The sequence below is a fragment of the Dermacentor variabilis genome, chromosome 1, assembly GCF_050947875.1.
Source record: "Dermacentor variabilis isolate Ectoservices chromosome 1, ASM5094787v1, whole genome shotgun sequence".
Classification (NCBI taxonomy): Eukaryota; Metazoa; Arthropoda; class Arachnida; order Ixodida; family Ixodidae; genus Dermacentor; species Dermacentor variabilis.
The window spans coordinates 281,759,648-281,780,676 of record NC_134568.1 but is presented as its reverse complement, the minus strand read 5'-3'; the positions used below and the strand labels follow the sequence as shown (position 1 = coordinate 281,780,676).

Genomic DNA, 21,029 nt, shown 5'->3' with positions numbered 1-21,029 from the left:
ATGCTTCAGATCAATGCTTTTAGAAATCATGTCAGCAGAAGCAGCTTTCCAGTTTTCAACTTCAAGTGGGGCACCTGGAAAAGGCGGGTTTTCCGAGCTCTCTTTTGATTTCAGTTGCCAAATGACTGCTTGTTAAGCTTCGGAAAAAGGACTAAGAACCATCAACTTCTAATGAACAGGCTAGTAGGCAAAATATTACAGTACTTCCTCACATAGATACAGTATCCAATAATCTTAAAAAGATTTCTAGTAGATATGGGGTTGATGTTGTCCTATCAGCACCTTGTAAACTTTTGAAGTTGTGTAGCATGGTGGCAAGGGGAACCACAGGCTCGGCCTCCTGTGAAATGAAGCATACAAATTCACATGTACCTTGCACAACAAGTGTCATTTACAAGTTTCCACTTAAGTGCAGCAGATACTATATTGGACAAACTGGTAGGTGCATTAACATTCGCTGGTGTGAGCACAAGCATTCCCTGGGGGCTGTAGACTGTCAAACCTGGCTATTCATTTCCGTAGCTGCTTGGGCTGCTCTCTTTTGTTATCAAAGACTGAGATTATGGGCAGAAAAAATGGTCAGCTGGAAAGAGAGATTATAGAGGCAGTGGCCATGCGACACTTTAAGGATGGCGATTGCATTAGCTCGCCGTCAGTTGCAATTTCTCAGAAAGAACTTTTGTTTCTTTCCATGTGATACATGTTCAGTGCCTCAGTAGTTTTCAGTGTTTATGTTAACATTTGTATCGCAGCCCTGTTGAAGGTCACTCTGAGTTTTTGTTGGTTCTTTTAATTGCTTTTCGGGCTCACACGTGTCTGATCCACATAAGCTCTGCGTTCGTTTCATTAAATCATCAGTTGTCAGTACCGCTTCGTGTTGCCCCTTTCATCTCTTGCGTTCCTTGCGGTAACTTCCCAAATAATGTCCTTGTGTGAGAGCTCAGTATGCTTTACTGGTATCATGCCCTATTAGTGACTGGTCATTTCCCCCAATGTGTTGGGAACAGCCAACACTTTTCTGAAACCTGCAAGGCACTTGTTGGAGCTAGAACACACCTCTTATGGGTTCAGAAGGGAGATGCCCCTGGAAATATCAAAGAGCATTCGTCTAGAACTTTGTCAAAGTCATAAGAAACTCTAAATTCCATCCTGAATTGACACTTCTTTCACTAAGGCTTTGGCATCCTTGTTTATCTGTTCAGCTGTGTGGCCTATGTCCACCTTGTCCAGTAGAGTATGATTACCAGGTTTCTTGACGTTCACTCCAACCAGGCCAGTGATTACTCCCACTGAAGACAGACTGTCAGTGAAACACTGAAACAGGTAGCAACTTCCCAACAGTTCCTATATCTCTTGAACAAACATCATTGGTTTGTCAGTAACCCATCAAGAAAAACTTAATTTTAATTAGTATCAAGGCGTGGTAAAAATACAGGACTGTAGCTGCGCAATGGCTCGACTATGTTAACATTGCCTTAGCCGGCTAGTATCACACAAAATGGAAACGAATGAGATGATGGCTGTGCATAAAGCACTTGGTCATACTTTTCTTCTTCCATGAAGCCCCTCCTCAGTGTACATGGGAGGCTGGTGTTAACAAAATTATTAAATGTGTTTTTGCATACTACGAGGCTCAAACTATTTCATTCACAAACGTGGGATCCCTTCTGCATCCCTCCACACTGCAGCTTGTCATATAGTACTGAATTCACCTCCCAGTGTTTTGCAGTGTGCAGATTCACAGTGACAGGATATTGTACTGAAAGGAGCACATGTCAAGCATCGGTCAAGCATCGCAGGAAGCCACTGATCAGCACACAACTTCAAGGGGTCATACCACAACTTGTTTATTGCATTTTTTAAGCATTACATTTACAAATAAAGTGCAAGTACATTTTATATTGCAATTAATTTTGACTGAGTCAACAAAAGTAAAATATGCTGATATCAACCAACCACAAATGTGCCACTGTGGTGCCGATGGAGCCACCAGATAAGACTATTCCATTTCTCCACTTCATAAATTACAGTGCTGAACCCTGGCTGAATGATGCATTAGCGACCTATATGATGTGGTCTACAATCTGCACCCAAAGTCAACATTCGTTCAGCATTCATAAAACATTCAAAGAAGGAATGCAACAATTTTGCTATCACATGAAGGAGTGGAAATCAAGAGGAAGTCCATGCTCTAGTAGATACTATTCCATGTGAAAAAAACAGCATTGCACATGCGCCACGTGTCACCCTTACCTTGAAGACAGAGCATGAGCTGGTTAAAATAGCCTTACAACCTGAGTGGGGAAGACTGCTTGACAAAAACCTCAGTGTAGGTATGCCCACACTTAAGGCTTACTCCTTCCTTGCAGTTTGGACAACTCAAGGACGAGCAAATTCCCCCAAAAGTTTAAAAGATGATCTAGCAGTGTGCGGTACCAAAGAATAATTAAAAGTAAAGTCCAATCCCATATGTTACGATGAAAAATACCAAATAAACTTGCATCAAGGTTGTGCAAATAGAACATGCTGCTTATCACTAACATGAAAAAAGAAAGAAACTATATCCACTGTGTTCTATGTTCAATTTAAGCTATTGAATGACCAACACAACCAGATATACATGACATGGAAGTGCAAACTCAAATGGAGTCATCTTTAGTTAACTGTGGACTAGAAAGGAAATCAACATGTAACCTAGCACTGACTCAGCACAGAACCAGTTTTTCTTTGCTGCTTGATTTTTTACAGAGCTCGGCTGTGTTTTGTGACCAAATGCTATGTCATCTGGACATGCATCTGCTGGCATAAACTACTTGCCACATACAGAGGCCAGTTATCGCAACTTCAACATACAAAGATGTCACTATTAGTACGATTAAGCAAATGAGCTCTAGGGAACTCAAGTTGCCAATTAATTACACATCTGATAGCTTCCTGGTGGTTGTGCCTCGTTTAGCACTTGTTCAAGGACAATTATATTTTTAAAGATACGAAGCTTTCTTTTTGAGTAACCCATGTTAGTTTCCTTTGTAAGTTATGCTACTTTCAGGTGGATGCTAAATTTTCCTTGCAGTAGCAGGATTAAAAAAAACTAAAGATCAATGTTTGCTACTTAATCTTGCCAATGAGTCTTGTTAGGACATGATGCTTTAATGTTGAGCTACAGTTTTTGGTTGAATCAAAAATACCATGCCCACCCCAGCAAACAATGTTTTCAGTTTCTTTGGTTACCTGTAGAAATTAAAACAACAACAGTGCTCATGATGGCTAATCAAATTCCAATGAGATATACAAGCCCCCCAAAAAACCAGTACGTTTTTCACCAAGTAAATCTGGCACACACACATCCTCAGCAACATTAGATTTACTGTCAACAGTTCTTTAACAGGAGTATGCGACATACTTCTAAATGATTGCTAAAAGCCTTATGTAGTCAACTAACACACTAAAGATTTCTTATTTGGTTTTGTTGCCTGTCAGTGATTCACAATGTGCACAAAGAAATCGTACATTTAGGCTAACATCTGTTCTGCAAGCAATGACAAGCTTGGAAGGTCAGTAAACAACCTGCTACTGTAATGAAAGACCTACAAGGGCAAAGCTTTGCAGCATACTTCACATGGGAACTGATCTACAAACATTTGTTGCTACGCACTTGGACGCACAGTGACGTACAGTAAAATTTGAGAACTAGCTATGTAACTATAACAAGCTGCTATTAACGAACACTAGAACCACAAGCAAATGTCCTTCCCACACTAACAAGGCTAGCATTTCAAAGCTCTATGCAACAACTTTCTACTGAAGAAAGTAGTAATAATGTATGGCTGCAGAACATGATATTCTAGCAAGAGTGAAACATTAGGCACTAGGAAAGTTTTCAAAAATTTACAATTCACACGAAGCAATTTTACCCCTGGTGCATTCCAGCAATCATGGCCACTGCAGCAGAAAAAGGAGGAAGTAAATGTCATGCATAAACATGTTTGAATTGTATGTCGCACAGAAGCTTCATTGAGAAGTAGACACATGGAGAGAAAAACTGAACTATGAATACACCAACATTAGCTTACATGTGTCAGGCTTGTCTACAAAGAGCCCAGCAGCAACATCAAGTATGAAAGTGATAATTTTACTCAGCGGCATGCACAGATTTTCTTGGCCATGAGAACGATCAATATAACTGCCTACTTGATAACTTCTGTCTTTACCTAACACACGCAGAATCATAAATTTGTTTAACATCAATAAACTTTTGTAAAGTACAAGGAGAAAATCTTGCACGATAACCATCAAGAGAAAAAAAAAAGATTATGGTTATCCTGTGCAATTGAATCGCAATGTCAACCAAATATCCAAGATAATCATATTCAACACCGCTATGAACGTGCATAACTCCCAACAGCTCTTTTAACTCTATGCCTGGAATGTAGCTTGGTCTCTCCGGTTGCAGCTGCACTGCCTCACACTATGAGCTGATGCTGACAGATGGCTCTCACGACAGACACCACTGCCTTGCGTGAGCAGCGGCTGCCTCACTTCTCCATGGGTGTTTGGTTAACACATGTACTGTTCATGATCTCTGCCAGGATCCACCTGCCCTGCGTTTCACAAGTGGCTGCATTTTTTTTTTTTTTTAGTGACTGGCAATAGTGAAACAAAAGAAAGCAGAAACAGCAGCATGTTTTTGGCTTATACTCCAGGCATCTTGTTAATGAGGTGCTGCAACTGTGCTCATGTAAGAGGCACACGTAAAGGTGATCTGGACATCAATTTTGTGCAATGCATAAAACAAAGGTAAAGGAACCTTTTCTATACTCGCGGACAACTTTCTGTGGCTATGAAGGGAAAACTATGGAGGCAAAGCACGAACAAATGAGAGTGCTTCTGAAAAGAGTCCCGCATTTTAATCCAGGTCAGTTTAGGCTGGGGAATACAAAACATAAACACCTTATCAGCAACAGTTAAATAAGACAGGATACACCACTGATTGTAAAGGTTTCCTTATATGGCGGCTTTTCCCTTCCGCATCAGGGGAAACGCGAAACCGTCACACATGGAAGCTGCATTTAGTGTCTGTTCCGAGCAACGAAAAGCACTGTCAAATGCTGCCGGACTACTTGGTGCATCAACACATGCGCAGCAGCCACATGCCGGTAACTTTCCCTTCATAGCCACAGAAAGTTGTTCGCAAGTATAGAAGCAAATCAACTTTACATTTAATAAGGACTAGAGCGAGTGAAAACCAGCATTGCTAAGACAACACAAAAGAAGGGTTGTTATACTGACATGGAAACTGAAGCAGATAGTTTAACTAATGCTGTTTTATTAGATGACAAGGCATTTTGAAGAATAGAGGACTGTCCCAAGTATTAATGCTTTAACTCCCAAAACTGTGCTAGTATGCAAGTGGTATCCAGCAATTAGTATGACCAAGGGCAAATGAGAAAAAATCTGGTTTGTCTAGTGCATATTTAAGCCTGGCAATAACAATTTAAATACAGTATTTACAGTTAATGGCACTGCTGCATCGAAGTGTTAGGGCCATTATTACGTATGAAAATTCTATCTACACCAAGGAAGCAAAAGCTTGTTAATCTGAAAGTGCATAATGCATGCAGACATGTGCTTCAGTAACCATGAAAAAAAAAAAAAGAACTGCGCAAGCAACCAACACCTGGAATCAGGACTGCCTGAAAGTGTTGAATATGAAACAAGGCTTTGAAGCTGGCCACACACAGAGATTCATTTCAATTTCACTATAGCAATTATGCAATAGAACTGAGGCTTGCCTGTGCACTTATACATTATTTCAGTTTCCATTTATGTCACTATTTTGGCTTCAGACAACAGTGATACTTGAGGTTTCATGTGCTAGATGATAAAATATTTTGTAGAACTACTTTCATTAAATTGGGTAAGCAAGAATGGCAAATTGTACATAAAATATATTTTTTGAATAACAAAGTGCAAAAATTTGGGATGCAAAAATACTTGGGAAACTGTGTGCCCTTTAAAAAAGATAGAACATTGGAGGTAATGGCTTAAAAACCTATATGCTTAGACACACAATTATAACTAGTGGCAAAAATTCTTGCCAATATCATACCATGCTTTGGCTTTAAAATCACAAGAAATAAAGGAATGTAACCACACAGAAGTACTTATATGCCTTAAGCACACGATTAACCTTAATACTTCTGCAAAAATAACGTAACAAAGAAAGAAATTAGAAATGAGAACAAGCATATAAAACTGTACTCCAGAACCATGTTCCACTCAACATAAGTAAACATGGTCAAGCACATTTATAAGGAAACTGAATATAATTACTGCATACATCAAACAGCAGGGACATTCCATTGGAAAACAGATGCAAAGTTGCAGCTTTGTGGCCTTCTATAAATTGCCTACCAGCACATCTGATATGTTGAATCTTGCACACCTATATGCCACTGCAAAGTGTGCTTTCTGTCAGGGCTTCTGTTGTGCTGACACTGCCTCAAGTACCCAAAATCACTTTTCATTGCAGGAGACTTTTTGAGGAGGTGCTCATCCCTCTGGAATTGGTCTATGAAGCATTTAGGTCTAACAGCATGGGCAGTAATCAAAAACTGCTTTTAACAGTGATGAGAAAAAGGTTACTTTTGCTGAATACATTTTCCGTTTCCATTTGGGCGGCAACCAGCTGCGGTAATGGGTGCACCAGATGTTCCAGGTGCTCAGAGAATATGTACAAAGCCTATGCTGCGAATTCCACGTGCACAGAACTGCCCTTTGAGTGAAGTCTTTTCATGTCTGGTGACCGTTCCTGTGGCACATTGAATTGCAATGGCTTTTCAGATCTTATACCTGCACATAATGATATATATTAACTTTTCGTTACACTGTATCATTCTGCAATTTCTTGGAATTCAATATATTGGGGCTTTGCTGTAGTACTTGTGAACATACCAGGAAGTGTCCCAAGGCCATCCAAAGCTATAATATCAACAGAGCACAAACACAACAGAAAATGATGTCCAAAACAATTTTCAAATTTGCAATATAGTTGAATATTGAACAACTCTTGGTTGAAGCCTTTGTATACCTTCAGGTATGTCATCTTATGCAAGAAGTTAAAATGGAAGTCCCATGAACTCGCACTCTACATTAAAAAAAAAGCATCAAAATTATAGTCAAAAGTTGGTTTGTCAAAGCAGATTGTCTGGACTCAAGACAAAGCACACAGCAATAGGAAAACCTTTCCCTTTATCTACCCTAACACTACAACAGAGGATAACAGTGGTGAGAAAGTGCCTACAGGCAGTGCAAGTCTTACTGCCCACTGCACCTGCCAACTTCCTAAACAGAAAAAAGGGAAAAGAAAAAGGCCATCAGAGGAACTGAAGCCTAAAAACATTTCAAACATTCACTGCTTCAAATACATACCATAAATAACAAAGTAATGACATTTTTTCATTCAAAAACAATATCACAAGTTAACAAATGTTAAAGATCCAATAGGAAAGTGGTAGAGAATCAAACATGACAGATTCACAATATATGTAGCAGAATCATGTTTTGCATAATGAATTTATATGTATATATATATTCATTTTATTCAATTTATATTTATATATGCACGTCGATAAAGACACCAGGGTTGGTAAGTATCAAAGCAATGCTGAAAATTATGCCCATCTCAGGAGCTATGAGGTGTGAACACTGAAAAGAACAAAAATAACTGGCCACCATAGGATGAAGTCACATAGCTGGGCAAGCTGGAGAATCGAGAGCCACATGAAGGCGACAGCGCCTTGGTGTCCATCTACCATTTGGGACAGGCGATCTTTTATTTCAGCTCAAGTGCTCCTTCTTCTTCAAGCTTGCAGATAAACTTGGTAACTCTGTATTGGGAAGTGGTCTGGGACCAATAGTATTTTGTCAGTGATGATTGCCCTTTTGGCTGCTTAGCTATCTATTAATGTGAAATCACAAGTGAAACTACACGCAAACTTTGATGTGATGAAGACTGATATAATGAAGTAAATCTGAGATGTTTATTGCCAATATCATCATGTAACAAATGTATGCTTATAACAAAAATTGGATATACCACTTGCTTTATTTAACACATGTCAGACCAAATTTCCATTTAATGAGGTTCGCCTGTATATACATTTCTCATTTACCGTAGTGTGCATTAGAGCACACTATTGCAGGAATAGGTTGCCAGTACCAGAGAGAGAGAGAGAGAGAGTGATTTACTGGCCAGAGAATAAAGTAAGAGCTTTTTTTCACAATGATCAGGTTTCAGTCACTGAAAACACAATACAGAATGAATGCTAGAAGCAGTTAATGTTTAAATAAAGAAAAAAAAATAGGCACTTGAAAATAAACAGTGGCATTACATAATCACATAAAAATTTTTTTTAGAAAGACTACCAACAAATATGAAATTGAATATTGTATACATAGTTCCAATTTCTAAACAAAGTGAAATATAATGGTTACACTTAATCCGCTTGGCAAGAAAGGCTTGTTTACCTTATTTGGCACATTTAATGATGTTAACTGGGTGTCAGGTCAACTGAGAAGCTTGTAAATAAGAAACAACTGAAAGGTGATTGTATCTGGTGAACCATGAGAATGACCATAATGAAAAAAAGGAACAGCATGTCACCACATACACATGGCAGAGCGTGTTTACTGAAAGGGTTAGGTGTAACACTACAGCAATGCACATAGTTTTAAAGGAACCCGAACATGATGAAATATTGGCAAAATAATAAATTACTTTGCCTTAGTCAAGACAACAAATTTGTATGCTGCTTAAGGTGAGGCATGTTTATGTAACCATAAGAAACTTGAGCAGAATTAAATTTCTCCATGCATTTGCTCAGGAACACACTGAAGACTGTGCAACAACCATGGTTCTCATGCAGCAGAATCATTCGGAAGGGCCTCCACTAGAATCACTTTTTCTCCCTGTAGACTGCAACAACTGATAATGATGATGCCTGAAACCATATCCCTTTGAAACAGGATATCAATGGGCAATGCTGGATCAGGCCAAAAAGTAAGCGGAGAAAGAAGAAAAAGCCAAAGAAGCTAGAATTCTTCTTATGTGCCTTTGGCGGCACATCTGCTACAGCCATCACTCTTTTCTCAGACCAAGGCCACCGCGGCACTTCATTGCTCGACCAGTTTTCTAGTCACATTTTTTTATGGTTTTCACAGCGTCCCAGTGGACAGGCCACAGAAACCAAGTGCCATTGCCAGCGCATCACTTCAATCATGGAGTCTTGAGCATGGAGTACAGCAGGATGCAAAGCCAGGACATTCAAGGATAGCATGCTTGCTGGTCTTAACAGTGTGGCGCAGAGGGCAAGCTGTGTTCAGCTCAGCAGTGAACTTGGCCCTATTGCTATGCCTTACAGTGTTGCTATCCCTTAAAACAAATGAATACTCAACAACTCCAAATAGTGGTTTCTCAAATCGAATAGCAAAGACTAGTTGATTCGGATTCAAAATATGAAATATTCGCAGACCCTTAATAAACAGGCATTCTTGCTATTATAAGAAACAAGATGCTACTTATCCTTCACAAAAGGTGCAAAGATAGATTACTTACCTGACGGGCCATGTCTACATAGGCCAAGAGCTTCTTCACTCCTATCCAGATCCTGATACAAAAAAAAAAAGTGCCCCATTGTCAGCTACAAAAAACTGCAACCTAATAAAGCCAAACAAAATGCTGTATCAAAGATTTCCCCCTTCACCGATTCACTAGTTACATCCAAAGCCCCACATCTACTTGTTCAGACCTGCTCATTTATTCAGAATATCTTGTATCATTTTCAAACACTGATATAGGCCTGTTGTGCTGCCCATGTGACACTGCAAAAATGCCAGTTCAACAGTGCTCTCTCTGCCAAGTTTATCAATTTCGGGCGGCACAGAACCCGAGCCCCTGCAAATGAATGTGCGGAAACGTGGCACATCTGTTTTTCTGGGTTGTATTGCAGCAGAAATTTTGGATAATTTTGTGCACAGGAAGCTTTGTCACATGCACAGTACACTGTGAAGAAAAAAATGCCATGCCTAAGCACCAAATATGCATGCGATGCACAAAAAGTCTTAGGAACAGTTTAGCCACACAACTGCTTTCGAACACAGCTGAAGCCGCACAATGTCAAGCTGCAGTGAACTGTTGCAATGAGTGACCATTTGCTTTATGTGCACTAACTCAAAACCGTGGCCTTGAACAATACTTTTATCAATTGATCAACCTTGTAGAAGGATGAAATCAGCAGCTAGCATTCACACCGTGACTGACCCTGTGACGTGCTCTGGTACGTGTTTACAGGTGCTGCTGTTGGGTAAGCCACAAACCAATTCCCCGAGTAAATACAGAACTCTTGACAGTGGCACTCAGTTAATTACGTGGCTGAGTCTTAGTACTTCGTGTGTTTACAGGTGAAAAGGCTGTGTAGAGCAAGAACACACAGTCACACTTGTTCAGTGACTTTGCTATGAGCCCGCTTCTAGCAACATATAAAATGAAAGTGTTATGTCACACTTTTAACCACATCCCCCCAATAATGCATGCAACAGCTGGCTCTTCATATATTGAGAGCCAACTTTGTTTCTCTTATAAACCCGGCAAACTGTGTTCTTGCATAGTGCATCCTTCTGCTGACTTTTGGCTTATTCAATTCTGCTACTGCAGCTTCACTAGCCCTCAGAAACTTACTTCAAGACCTGTAACTTCTTGTTCTTAGCAGTCATGAATTTAAAAACAGCACCAATGGTGATTTCAAAGCTTTACGAGATTCCTTGCTCCTAGTTTCCACATAGTTTTAGGCTACGAATGAAGATCCCTTTCGACGAGCTATGACAGTGGCAACCTTCAGCAAATGCAGATTACTTTTGCAGTTGTTCGAATAATCAAAGAAAGGCAGAAATGAAGTAGGCAGATGAGGTCCGTTCTACTTGCTGGTAACAATGTAACTCAATTAGCTGTGCTGTGGTTTGTACAACCCAGCTAGTTTCATTGCTTACCACCAGGTTACACCATGGTGCATTCAAAACTCCAGCCCAATATTATGCTATTAACAGTAATAAAAATATTCTGCCTCTACAATACCTTAATGGTGCCAGTTTTGTGTCTGAATTCTTACATGGGTGCTCCTGAGTGCATTGTTTACGAAAAGTCAAACCTGAAAGCTGACAAGTATGGGAGAAAAAAATTGGGACAGATATGTCCCACTATCTACCGAGGTCATTTTCATCAAGGAAAGCATTACATGGCCTTGTGGCTCACTTCTACCTCCTCATGGCTGCCTGTAGAATGATCAGAAGCAGCCTGTCTACAGTAGTACACTACACAAGCCGCATGTGCAAGTTTTGCATCATCTTTTGGTTATGTTTATCGAACACCTTCCATCGTCATTTAGGGTTGCCCAGTACCATAACAGATGCTCCTTGGAAAGCCTGAAAGGCTGCATTTCTCATAGACTGCGTCGTTTTTTTATCATCACCAGAATTTTAAAAAATACCACGTGGCATGTAGCACAACTATGCTACTTGAGCTCAATTCCTCTCAGAGACTTAGCTTATATGCACAAAAAATCAAAATTAATATTTGGCTCATTAACAAAGCTTCACTAATGAAGTTCAGAACTAGTTACTTCACAAAATATATTGCAACCTACGAATTTTATGCCAGATAACTTCAAATGTCATATCCACCTGGAACAAATTTTGACAATGACGCTAGTTTCGATATACATGCTCTTAAAGTTCGCAACAAAATGCATTCGCGTTCCAGCAATTTTTGAGCTTCACTGCATAAAAAGGCATTTTGTTAAAGAAAGTAGGTGCATTTTTACCACAAGTTTGACAGCACTTATCTCAAAACTGGTGCATTTCAAAATTTGCTCAAAGTCGATGTGCTTTGTGAGATCACTGGCTTCAATTGATATCTCGCAATATGTGTGCTAAAGTATTAAGTTAAAAAGTCGGTCAGCGAAATTGTTCAATAGTCAATAATGCATTTGGTTTCCAGCGTAAGTAATGCACGCCTCTTCGACTAATCCATCTCAATGAGCAGATTTGTTCTATGTGCCTCGGGCAATTTTTAAAGATTCTGTTAACTGTAAAAAAAAAAAAAAAAAAAAAACCACACCTGGTATATGTGGGTGACCCTAATAAATGGACAATCTATTATTGGTAGTAGTGGGTACGGCAAATTGAGATGCCTAATCTCACCAAAATCAAAGGACCACAGCTGTCATAAATACAAGTGACAGTGGTCATAGGAGAGCAGCTGCTATGTGGATGTCACTCAAAACCTTGCTTCTCTCGTAAATGCAGTTTTGACGCTCTTCTAGGTGCATAGCATCTTTCATTTACTAGTGCAACAGTGGTTTCCGTCTCATCACCATCACAACTTTTGATGCAGCAACCTCTACTGTCACAGCTTGCACAGGTGGTGGTAGCCAGCATTACTGTTGCAATCGACATGTCGCAGTGACTGTCACCACTTCACCACTTTTGAGCTCAAGCCATTACTGACATTAACAATCCAGACATATAAAGGCAGCAGCCATCACTTCACTGTCTTTAGTTGGCACGAAAGAGCGGCTACCATGTGGACATTGCTGAAAGACACATTTATTTGGATACATAGGTACTTTATACAAGCGGCAAACTTCGAGAAGCAGAGTTTGATGAACAGCACACTGTTTTTAGATCGCAGTTACTTTTTCAGAGACAATACATTTTTTCTTCAATTCATTTCTGCCCAAGACAGCATCCGAATGGAACCACCTCTCAGCCTCGGTCGCCAGCAATCCGGTTCATTCATCCTTTCAGATTGCTATATCTAACATTGTAGAAAGATTCACCACTCCTCTCTGTAATGCCATCAGGCATTAGAGTATTTTAAATAAATAAATGAATAAATAAATAAATACTGTTGCCAATTTCAACTGGTTAAGGAACTTGTCTGAATAAACTTCCACAAGTGCCCCATTGGTGTCCTTTCACCATCATTAGACATTCAACAGTAGCGTTGGAGACCAAACAGTGACACTACTTCATGAACAAAATTTATTTTTTACCAAACTTGATGCAAAATTCATAACACCTTAGAACGAGATGAAAATTCGGGAGAGATGGCAGGTATAATTATGGCACAGTGAAGCTGCCCTGAAAAGTGGGATCAATATGCCCTGCTTTCCATATCGAAGGGCTGTATAGTGCACTGTGTTTAATGCCAAATTATAGTTGCCCTAACGAATTTCAGAACAACAGATCAGAAACTACCAAGGCAGAGGAATGCCCCACATGGACGCCACAGGTCCAATCAACAACCTCCTAGTGCTGCAAAGGCAGGAAGGAAGGAAGAAGCATCACTAGCCTGCGGCCTTCCAAATGCTTGGCAATCTGATCCATCTCGGCCTTGGTGAAGCAGTCAACATCCTCAAGTACAGCCAGGACATGCTGGGGCAAGGACAGATTTGGCACCCGCAGAACAGCTGTGAAGGCAGGGCTCAGACCCATCTCATCCAGCACTCCCTTCAGGCTGCTCGTGCATAGCACGAGCAGCTTGCGGCCCTGCAATGGGACAGCGCACATGTGCTTCCAATATCTTTTCTGTACAATGCATGTCAATCTCTTGGGATAGTGCATAATAGGGTTCTGTGTTCAGATTAAAAACTACGCACTTCAAGTCCTTCAATGCATTTTATTTACCTGGCACAGACATCATACTGAGTTCAGTGAAAACTCCATATCCACATCTTAAAGCAAGTGCAAAACACTCGGAACATCACAGTATGTGCCAACTTTCGCAGAAGAGAGTTATTTAACATATAATTATTTACAGTTTAACATATGCTACACTGAAACCTAGAGCACAAGGACGTCCACCGTTACATACTAACATCCAAGAGCATTCACTTTAGGAACAGAGCTCTTGCCAGTACCAGATGAAGTAAGCTCTTTAACATAACATCTACATAAACAGCTATGAATGCAGCAAATAATACCTTTGGAGGATCCTTCTGTAGAAGCACCAGAAGAGCTTGCAGCACCAGGTTTGAATACCTCGGTCCAATGGGACCATAGTCTGTCAATGCAAATTAGCCACCAAGGGCAATAAGTTTAGAGTTTAATAATATGGTACATATTATTGCAACTCCCTAGCCAAGCAAAAATGATCATGCCTCTTCAAGACAGCATTTCCAATAGCTTACCCAATAAGCGTTCAATGTTGTCTACCAATATGCAGCTTTGCTGAGACTTGTAGGCATCATCGAACACCTGCAAAATAAATTTTCACCTTGTCAACAGATGAGAAGCCTAATAGTACAAGCATTCTGGTGATGTGTCATTCTATTTCAACTCCTTTTCTCAACCTTGAAGACCAAGAGAACCACAAGTTTTATGGTTTGAAGACATTACGGGGTGTAAAAATTTAGTTATAATGGTGCTAATGGTGCTTTTTACATTTCACTAGCATCAACACGCAAGAGCCCCCTCTTCGTGACTAACATACATGCAGCTATTCTGGAAAATACTGAGAACAGACCAGGGACGACTTGCATGAATGTTCATTAACGAAATAATCGGTTTTAATATATCATTAAGTGCTCCCTAGATCACTTCCACTTTGCACCAAGCTGACAGTTTATTAAATATACTGGTAGGAAAATTTCACATTAAAGGGTGCCTTTGATGCAGAATATTGCTAAACTCGTGTGACAAGCTTCTCGGAACAGATCAGCAATTTCACCGTCTGAAAATTAAGAAGCAGAACACATTAGGCAGTAAAGAAACATTTTTGCAAAATTTAATTTTTCTCTTTTAGCAACAGGTGTCAGAAACACTGTGCTTAACAATGTCATGCATCATTGCAGCCTTTTTTGACTAGTGAAGCATTAGGGCTCTTACAAGGCTAGAGACGCTGGGGAAAAGTTGGCCCGTAAATTGCCGTAAACTGTTTATTATCAATACTTCAAAGGTCCCATGGAGTGGGGCTTTACATGGGGGGTGGGTAATACAGTTCAGGACAATAATCATTCAATGGCAGCCTTGAAGAGTACGGGATTGCTGTGCATGATGATGTTCACATGCAGACCGTTCAAGTTCTTGTTTTGTGTGAAAAAGAAAACAAGACGTGCCATTGTGCAAGCATGTGGTGGGTACCTAGCTTTCTCATACGAGATGTGGTGTGACGCCCAATAAGTCTGTCTCATTGCATCTCTGTGCCTCGGCATCAGTTTGCCACGCTCACAACAACTGGAAGGTGTCCTTTCGATGCTAAAAGACGCTGGGATGATTTTGTATACCGTCTTATCCACCATGAAATATAATAAGGAGCCAAAAAGCTTTTCCATGCAGCACAGTCATGGGGTCGCTGAATGTAAACAGAGCGATCATGGGCAAGATGCAGCATATCCATGTCCAGTTCCAGTCTAGTTACATGATACAGTTAAACCTTGATATAATGAACTTCAATATAACAAAGTACTTAACTTTGCATAACCTCTTGTCCATAGAACCTCAATATAACAGAGTGCGTTTGCATGCGATTTCAATACAACGAAATTTCACCGACGCCACAAAAGAATGCCGAAACAATAAATGGAAACTACGCCCGATTCAGATGGTCAGACGATTTAATTATAAGCGGCTGCTTGCAAATGCACCTCTCAAATGCTACTCAACAAGATCAATGGCCAAAGGGGCACTGCATCGTGTTCCGTATAAAGTCCAAGTGCGATAAGATCCTATAGCACCCCGCGAACTGTGTGTTTTAAGTACAAGTGAAAGTGTGCGAGGCTGAAACAATAAAGATGGTGGCTTCAGGAGTGGCGCCTTCCCGAGCGAACAAAGGGAAAGAGGGGCAGAGGAGTGAGCTCGCAGTAACGCGATCAAACGTGCACTAGTGGAGGTAAGTTGGCACGTGTCTCGATTTCTGGCGCGCGTCCCGAACACACCAAAAAAATGCAACCTAGGCAAAAAGTTTCGCTGCAGGAATGCGCTACCTTTATTCGGCGATCTTTGGATTACTTAAAGTAATCAGAGATGCTGGTTTGCCGCATCCTGTATTTCGAGGCTTCAAGGGTCATGTTTTCTAGTTGGCCAACTACATGCAGCATTTGACAATTTCCTCTGTGGCACTCAACAAAACTGCGGATAATGTTCAGCGATCCGATAACTTCCCCGAGAGAGGGTGCTCGGGAGGGCTCATCAGCATCGTCATCGTCGCTGTTATCGCACATGGCCGCATCAGCAGCAGCTTCACTCTCCAAGTTTGTTGATCATTTTCAAAGTTCAGATACTTGGCAAAGCCGACTGCACCGGATTCGCTATTTTCTGCACAGAGTGCATTGATGCGGTCACCATACTCGGCTCCTTCTTCATCAAATGCACATGAATAGTCAGCATCAGCATCGACAGTGCTTTCCTTCGAGAAGCCAGCATGTTCAAAACACCGCATGATCAAAGTGGGTTCCACTTGCTTCCATGCATACACAATAAGACAGATGGCCCCGAGGAGGTCAATGGAGTACTCCTTGCTGTTGTCGTAGCAAAGGAGCATGCGCTTGAGCAGGTGGTGGCGATAAATCTTCCTCGTGTAGTGAATGACGCCTTGGTCCATTGGCTGCGAGATCGACGTGGTGTTCGGAGGAAGAAATACCATCCTGATAGCTTTCAGGTGTGGGATGTCACCATGCGCCGGGCAATTAACAATGAAGAGTACATTCCTGCCTGTGGCCGCGAACTCGCAGTCAAGCTGCCGAACGTAATCTTCAAATATTGCACCTGTGACCCAGGCTTTCTTGTTGTGCCAGTAGATAAGCTCATCCCTTGACAGCAGCCGTGCATTTTTAAAGCAGCAAGGCTCCCCACTCCTTCCAACTAGGAGTAGTGGCAGCTTGTGTTTACCGCACATGTTTGCGCCGAACAGAATGGTAATTCTTTCCTTGCCCTGCTTTCGACCCTTGACTGCGGTGTCCTTCACTGCGAACGTTTTTGTGGGCAGCATCTTGTAAAAAAGGGCTGCCTCGTCAAGGTTGTACACATCATCTGCACCGTACTTGCTATGCAACGGAGCCAATGTGTGTTTCTTCCAGTCGTCGACGACGCCCTCATTTGCGCTGCTGCTTTCGCCACAGACGGCTACAAAGGTCAAATTATTCGCTCTTTAAAACGGCTGAACCATCCATTGCTACACTTGAACTCTTCGTGCCCAAGTTGTAGAGCCAAGTTGTTGGCCTTCTCCCGCAGTACAGTTCCACTGACGGAAAGGTGGGCTGCATTTGCTTTCTGCAGCCAGCAAAGTAAAGCTGATTCCACATATTGGTATGTGGGAGCCCGTACTCGCGATCACTTCGAAGAATACGTCTTGCTGTAGGCTTCCAGTACCTTCGACTTGTTCTTCAATATTGTGGACAATGTCGAGAGGGGCACGCTGCGCCTTTCAGCCAACTCTATCTTGGAACAAGTGTTCTTACCTGCTTCTTGGATCAAGCAGAACTTATGCTGCAGCGTTAAAGTCTTATACTTTGGCATCTTCGCTCACTGGCACTTCTGCACAGTTCAGAAAAAAAAAAAAAAGAACACCACGCTAGCTGCAACACCCTTAACCACCGCACACAAAGAAACGGCGCAGACCGGCGTTGCGTGCACACACGTCGCCGCGGGCGCGGAGAGAGGATGGGCAAACGGCAGCCAGTGGCAACGGCCGTCGCGACTGCGAGGAGCGTGCGGAGTGGGGGACGAGAGCACGTGACAAAAACCAGAATGCTGCGTTGCAGTGAAACATGTCTTCTTTGCAGGAGCTCGTTTCGGCGGTGCGCGGGGCATACCATGGACTGATTTTTGTGCTAGCAGTACTATAGGTCAGGCATTTCGTCTATAAATAATCGTGATTGATATGTGACGTCGCCTTGCGGCTCCGAATGGCTGTCGCTTCGTCGGGTTTGCGGGGATATGGAGATTGGGAATTGCCGCATAGAACCCCAAATCTTCTAATTAACCGGTTTGGCCTAGGCCACCGGTTCGAATTATCTGGTCAAATTTACATTGGAAAATAAGGGACCGCAGAAAACCTTCAAATTTCGAATTAACCGAGTTCGAATTAACAAGGTATTACTGTAATCAGCCACATGTGCAAAGAGTGGGCATGCCGAGACGGCGTGGCACCATGTAAGCTGTCTTCCCAAGCGTTTAGTATTGGAGGTTGCATAATCTAGTTTCGGTGACCCGTTGGAGTGAGAGGCAGACGATGCATTCGCTCCCCGCTGCTGGCGCTTTTCCTGATAGCGTCGTTCCAGTGCGGGCGACGCTATCAGCCATGGGGGCGGAGTGCACGCAAAAGCGTGGCTGGTGTCGCTTAATTCGTACCGCTAAGAAGATATCGTCAGCATATGTGGCATGAAGCCATATTAATCGTCGCCGACTCCCAAATCGATCAAAATGAATTGTTTTTTCATTGAAATTTGCTTTTTTCTAACCCTTTTCGTGTAAAAAAAATAGATCGGTGACTGTACTTATCTGCACAAAAGATCGAATTTCAATACAGTGCAATCCACTTATAGTGACACCACATATAACGATATATCGGTTATAACGATGGGTCAAGGTAACAGTGTCATTTTATGCATTAGGCCTATGGGGGAAGGAACCATATACAGTCAACGACTGAATTTTCGGACGCCCAAATTTTCGGACATGCCTGATAGTTCGGATGTCTTCACGGCACTGCCACGAGCCCCATAGAATCAATGTATAAGGACATCTGACGTTTCAGACGCTCGAACCCCCCCCCCCCCCCCCTGCCGTCCAATTTTCCGGACTTTTTGATGCGACGGAGGGTCCTTTAGCTCCTCACGCAGTGCCCTTGCGAAGGAAATCGACTTGCAGCCGAAGCATATCACCGCTTTGAACCACAACTAGCCAAATCTAGCCGTCACACACCGATTTGGTCTGGCCACGCTGGCTATGTTCATCACCGAAATTGAGACCACAGAGCATATAATGCTGAGATGCACAGACCTTCGCCCGACTCTGGCTGAGGGAACAGTGACAGATATGCAAGGGGCATTAGGTTTTCCCGGGGAACGAGGGTAAATAGACGAGAAATGAGTGGCAGTAATGAAGGGGAGGCTAGAGGATTGGTGGAGGAGGTCAAGGGAGAGATAATACCATAAATCGGGGATCTAATGTTTTTTATACTATTTTAGATAGTTATTTTGGTGGGAGGAGGGGAGTGAAAACTAGTTTAAGAGGAAGGGGATATAGAGAAGGAAAAAAAAACAGGAGGGGAGCAAAAGGCTAGGTGGCGCCAGCCACCGCCCGTTACAAAGGGTGTAGCCGCCATCCATGCATCCATCGCAAATGGCCGCACTTCCGCCTCTGGTGGAGTTTCCGGAGCGGCGCCGGCGCTATTTCGTTTGTTTGCGCAGGCCACATTTTGGCTAGCGTGGTGTGTGGTTGTGCTGTTGTGTCAAGTGTGCTCTGCGACGCTCGTCAGCGAACTCCACTGTTTGCAACTTGAGGATTTCGCTTGCCTTCGATGGCCCCCACTCCGTCTTCGTCGTCCTCGCCGATGGCATCGAAGCGCGGAAAGCAGTACCGTACCCACGGAAATAACTTTTGAACAGTTGACGCTGACAACGAGCTCAACTTCTGTGCAGAACTGACTGACGAGGGAATAGTCCGTCAGGTTGTGGGGGATACAGAAGACTCCGATGTTGCAAATGAGGAGCCAATGCCTACGCCGCCTACAAGCGCCGAGTTGACGCGAGCACTGTTGACTTTTTCATCGGTGTACAGTGCTGACATGACCCTTGCTCAGATTGAGGCGAATATGATCGCATGCAACCGGAACGCCGTCCAAACAACAATCAACAAGTTCTTCAAGCCACTGCAGCAATAACACTGGCTGCCAGACGATGCACATGTACATAACAAACCGGCAGTCGGCTGCATAGAGTTTTTGAACGCCTCTTTTTATAGCACCTTCATTGATGCTTTGGCAGGGTTTCGGAAGCCTGGTACTTCGCCCTTTACCTCTAGATCCGAGAAAAAAAGAAAAAAGGGCGGTTTTTTGCATGCATTCATTTTTTCGGACTGCCTGAATTTTCTGACGTTTTTACGTTCCCTAGAGGGTCCGAAAAATCGGTCGTCGACTGTATGACGATATTTTATTCACCGCATATCAGATATAACGATCAAAATTTTGCCATCAGGACAGCGTTTGCCCTGCAGAATAATCCTGACATTTATGTTGCTTGGTTTTCCCGAAATGAACTATGCCGAGACGGAGCGATGTTCACCTATGCAGTTTCGTATCTGCCGCCATTACTGCGCAGCGCATCCCGCCCCACCAGCATGCCTATGCACCGGAGAGCATCGTGAGTTGGTGCAGCGCACCACAAGATGGCGCCAGCTGCTTTACATTTTTACGTCTCGCGCATTTCCCACAATTGCACCGAAAGAGAGAGAGAGAAAACAAGAAAAAAAAGGTGAAAAGCAAAGCGGCGCAGTGGCGCCCGTCCCCCAAATCAGTAGCTTCACAGCTGAAGCCACCGAAGCAGCGGACAGCCCAGTTCGAAGATGGTGCTGACAGAATGCAAAGCTGCGACGCTTGACATGCAGATGCAAATTTTGCAGGATTTTCGACACGGCTTCAAGGTGAGCGCCCTTGTGAAGAAATATGAGCTCGCTCAGTCGACAATATTTATAATTTTGAAAACTGGGAACACCGCGACGGTAAAGGCAGGAAGTATTAGTTGCCATGCCCACCAGTGAAAAAGGGTTAGGGACCCTTTGTACGTGGATGTGGAAGAGTCACTTTACCAGTGGTTTATCACAACCTGTGCGCATAATGTGCCAATCAGTGGGCCAATACTTGCTGCCAAAGCAAAAAACTTCGCTTTTCTTCTGGGACGGCCAAATTTTGAACCCAGAGGAGGCTGGATTCAGAGTTTTAAAGAGCGGCATGGCATCATTTATAAAAACGTGGT

The 21,029-nt window shown here is 42.5% G+C and overlaps 1 protein-coding gene across 2 annotated transcripts in view; it reads right to left on the bottom strand.

Moving 5' to 3' along the window:
- Positions 1-1,822: 1,822 nt before the first annotated feature.
- The window catches only part of LOC142566015 (vesicle-fusing ATPase 1-like), a 54,965-nt gene continuing 35,758 nt past the window's right edge, over positions 1,823-21,029 (bottom strand). For both annotated transcript variants that reach the window (XM_075676709.1, XM_075676717.1), the window contains exons 17-21: positions 14,247-14,313; positions 14,040-14,119; positions 13,409-13,605; positions 9,617-9,668; positions 1,823-7,906 (exon numbers count right to left, since the gene is read on the bottom strand). In XM_075676709.1, the coding sequence (XP_075532824.1) occupies positions 7,835-7,906; positions 9,617-9,668; positions 13,409-13,605; positions 14,040-14,119; positions 14,247-14,313 (468 nt within the window). In that variant the 3' untranslated portion in view covers positions 1,823-7,834. The remainder of the gene's footprint in view (positions 7,907-9,616; positions 9,669-13,408; positions 13,606-14,039; positions 14,120-14,246; positions 14,314-21,029) is intronic.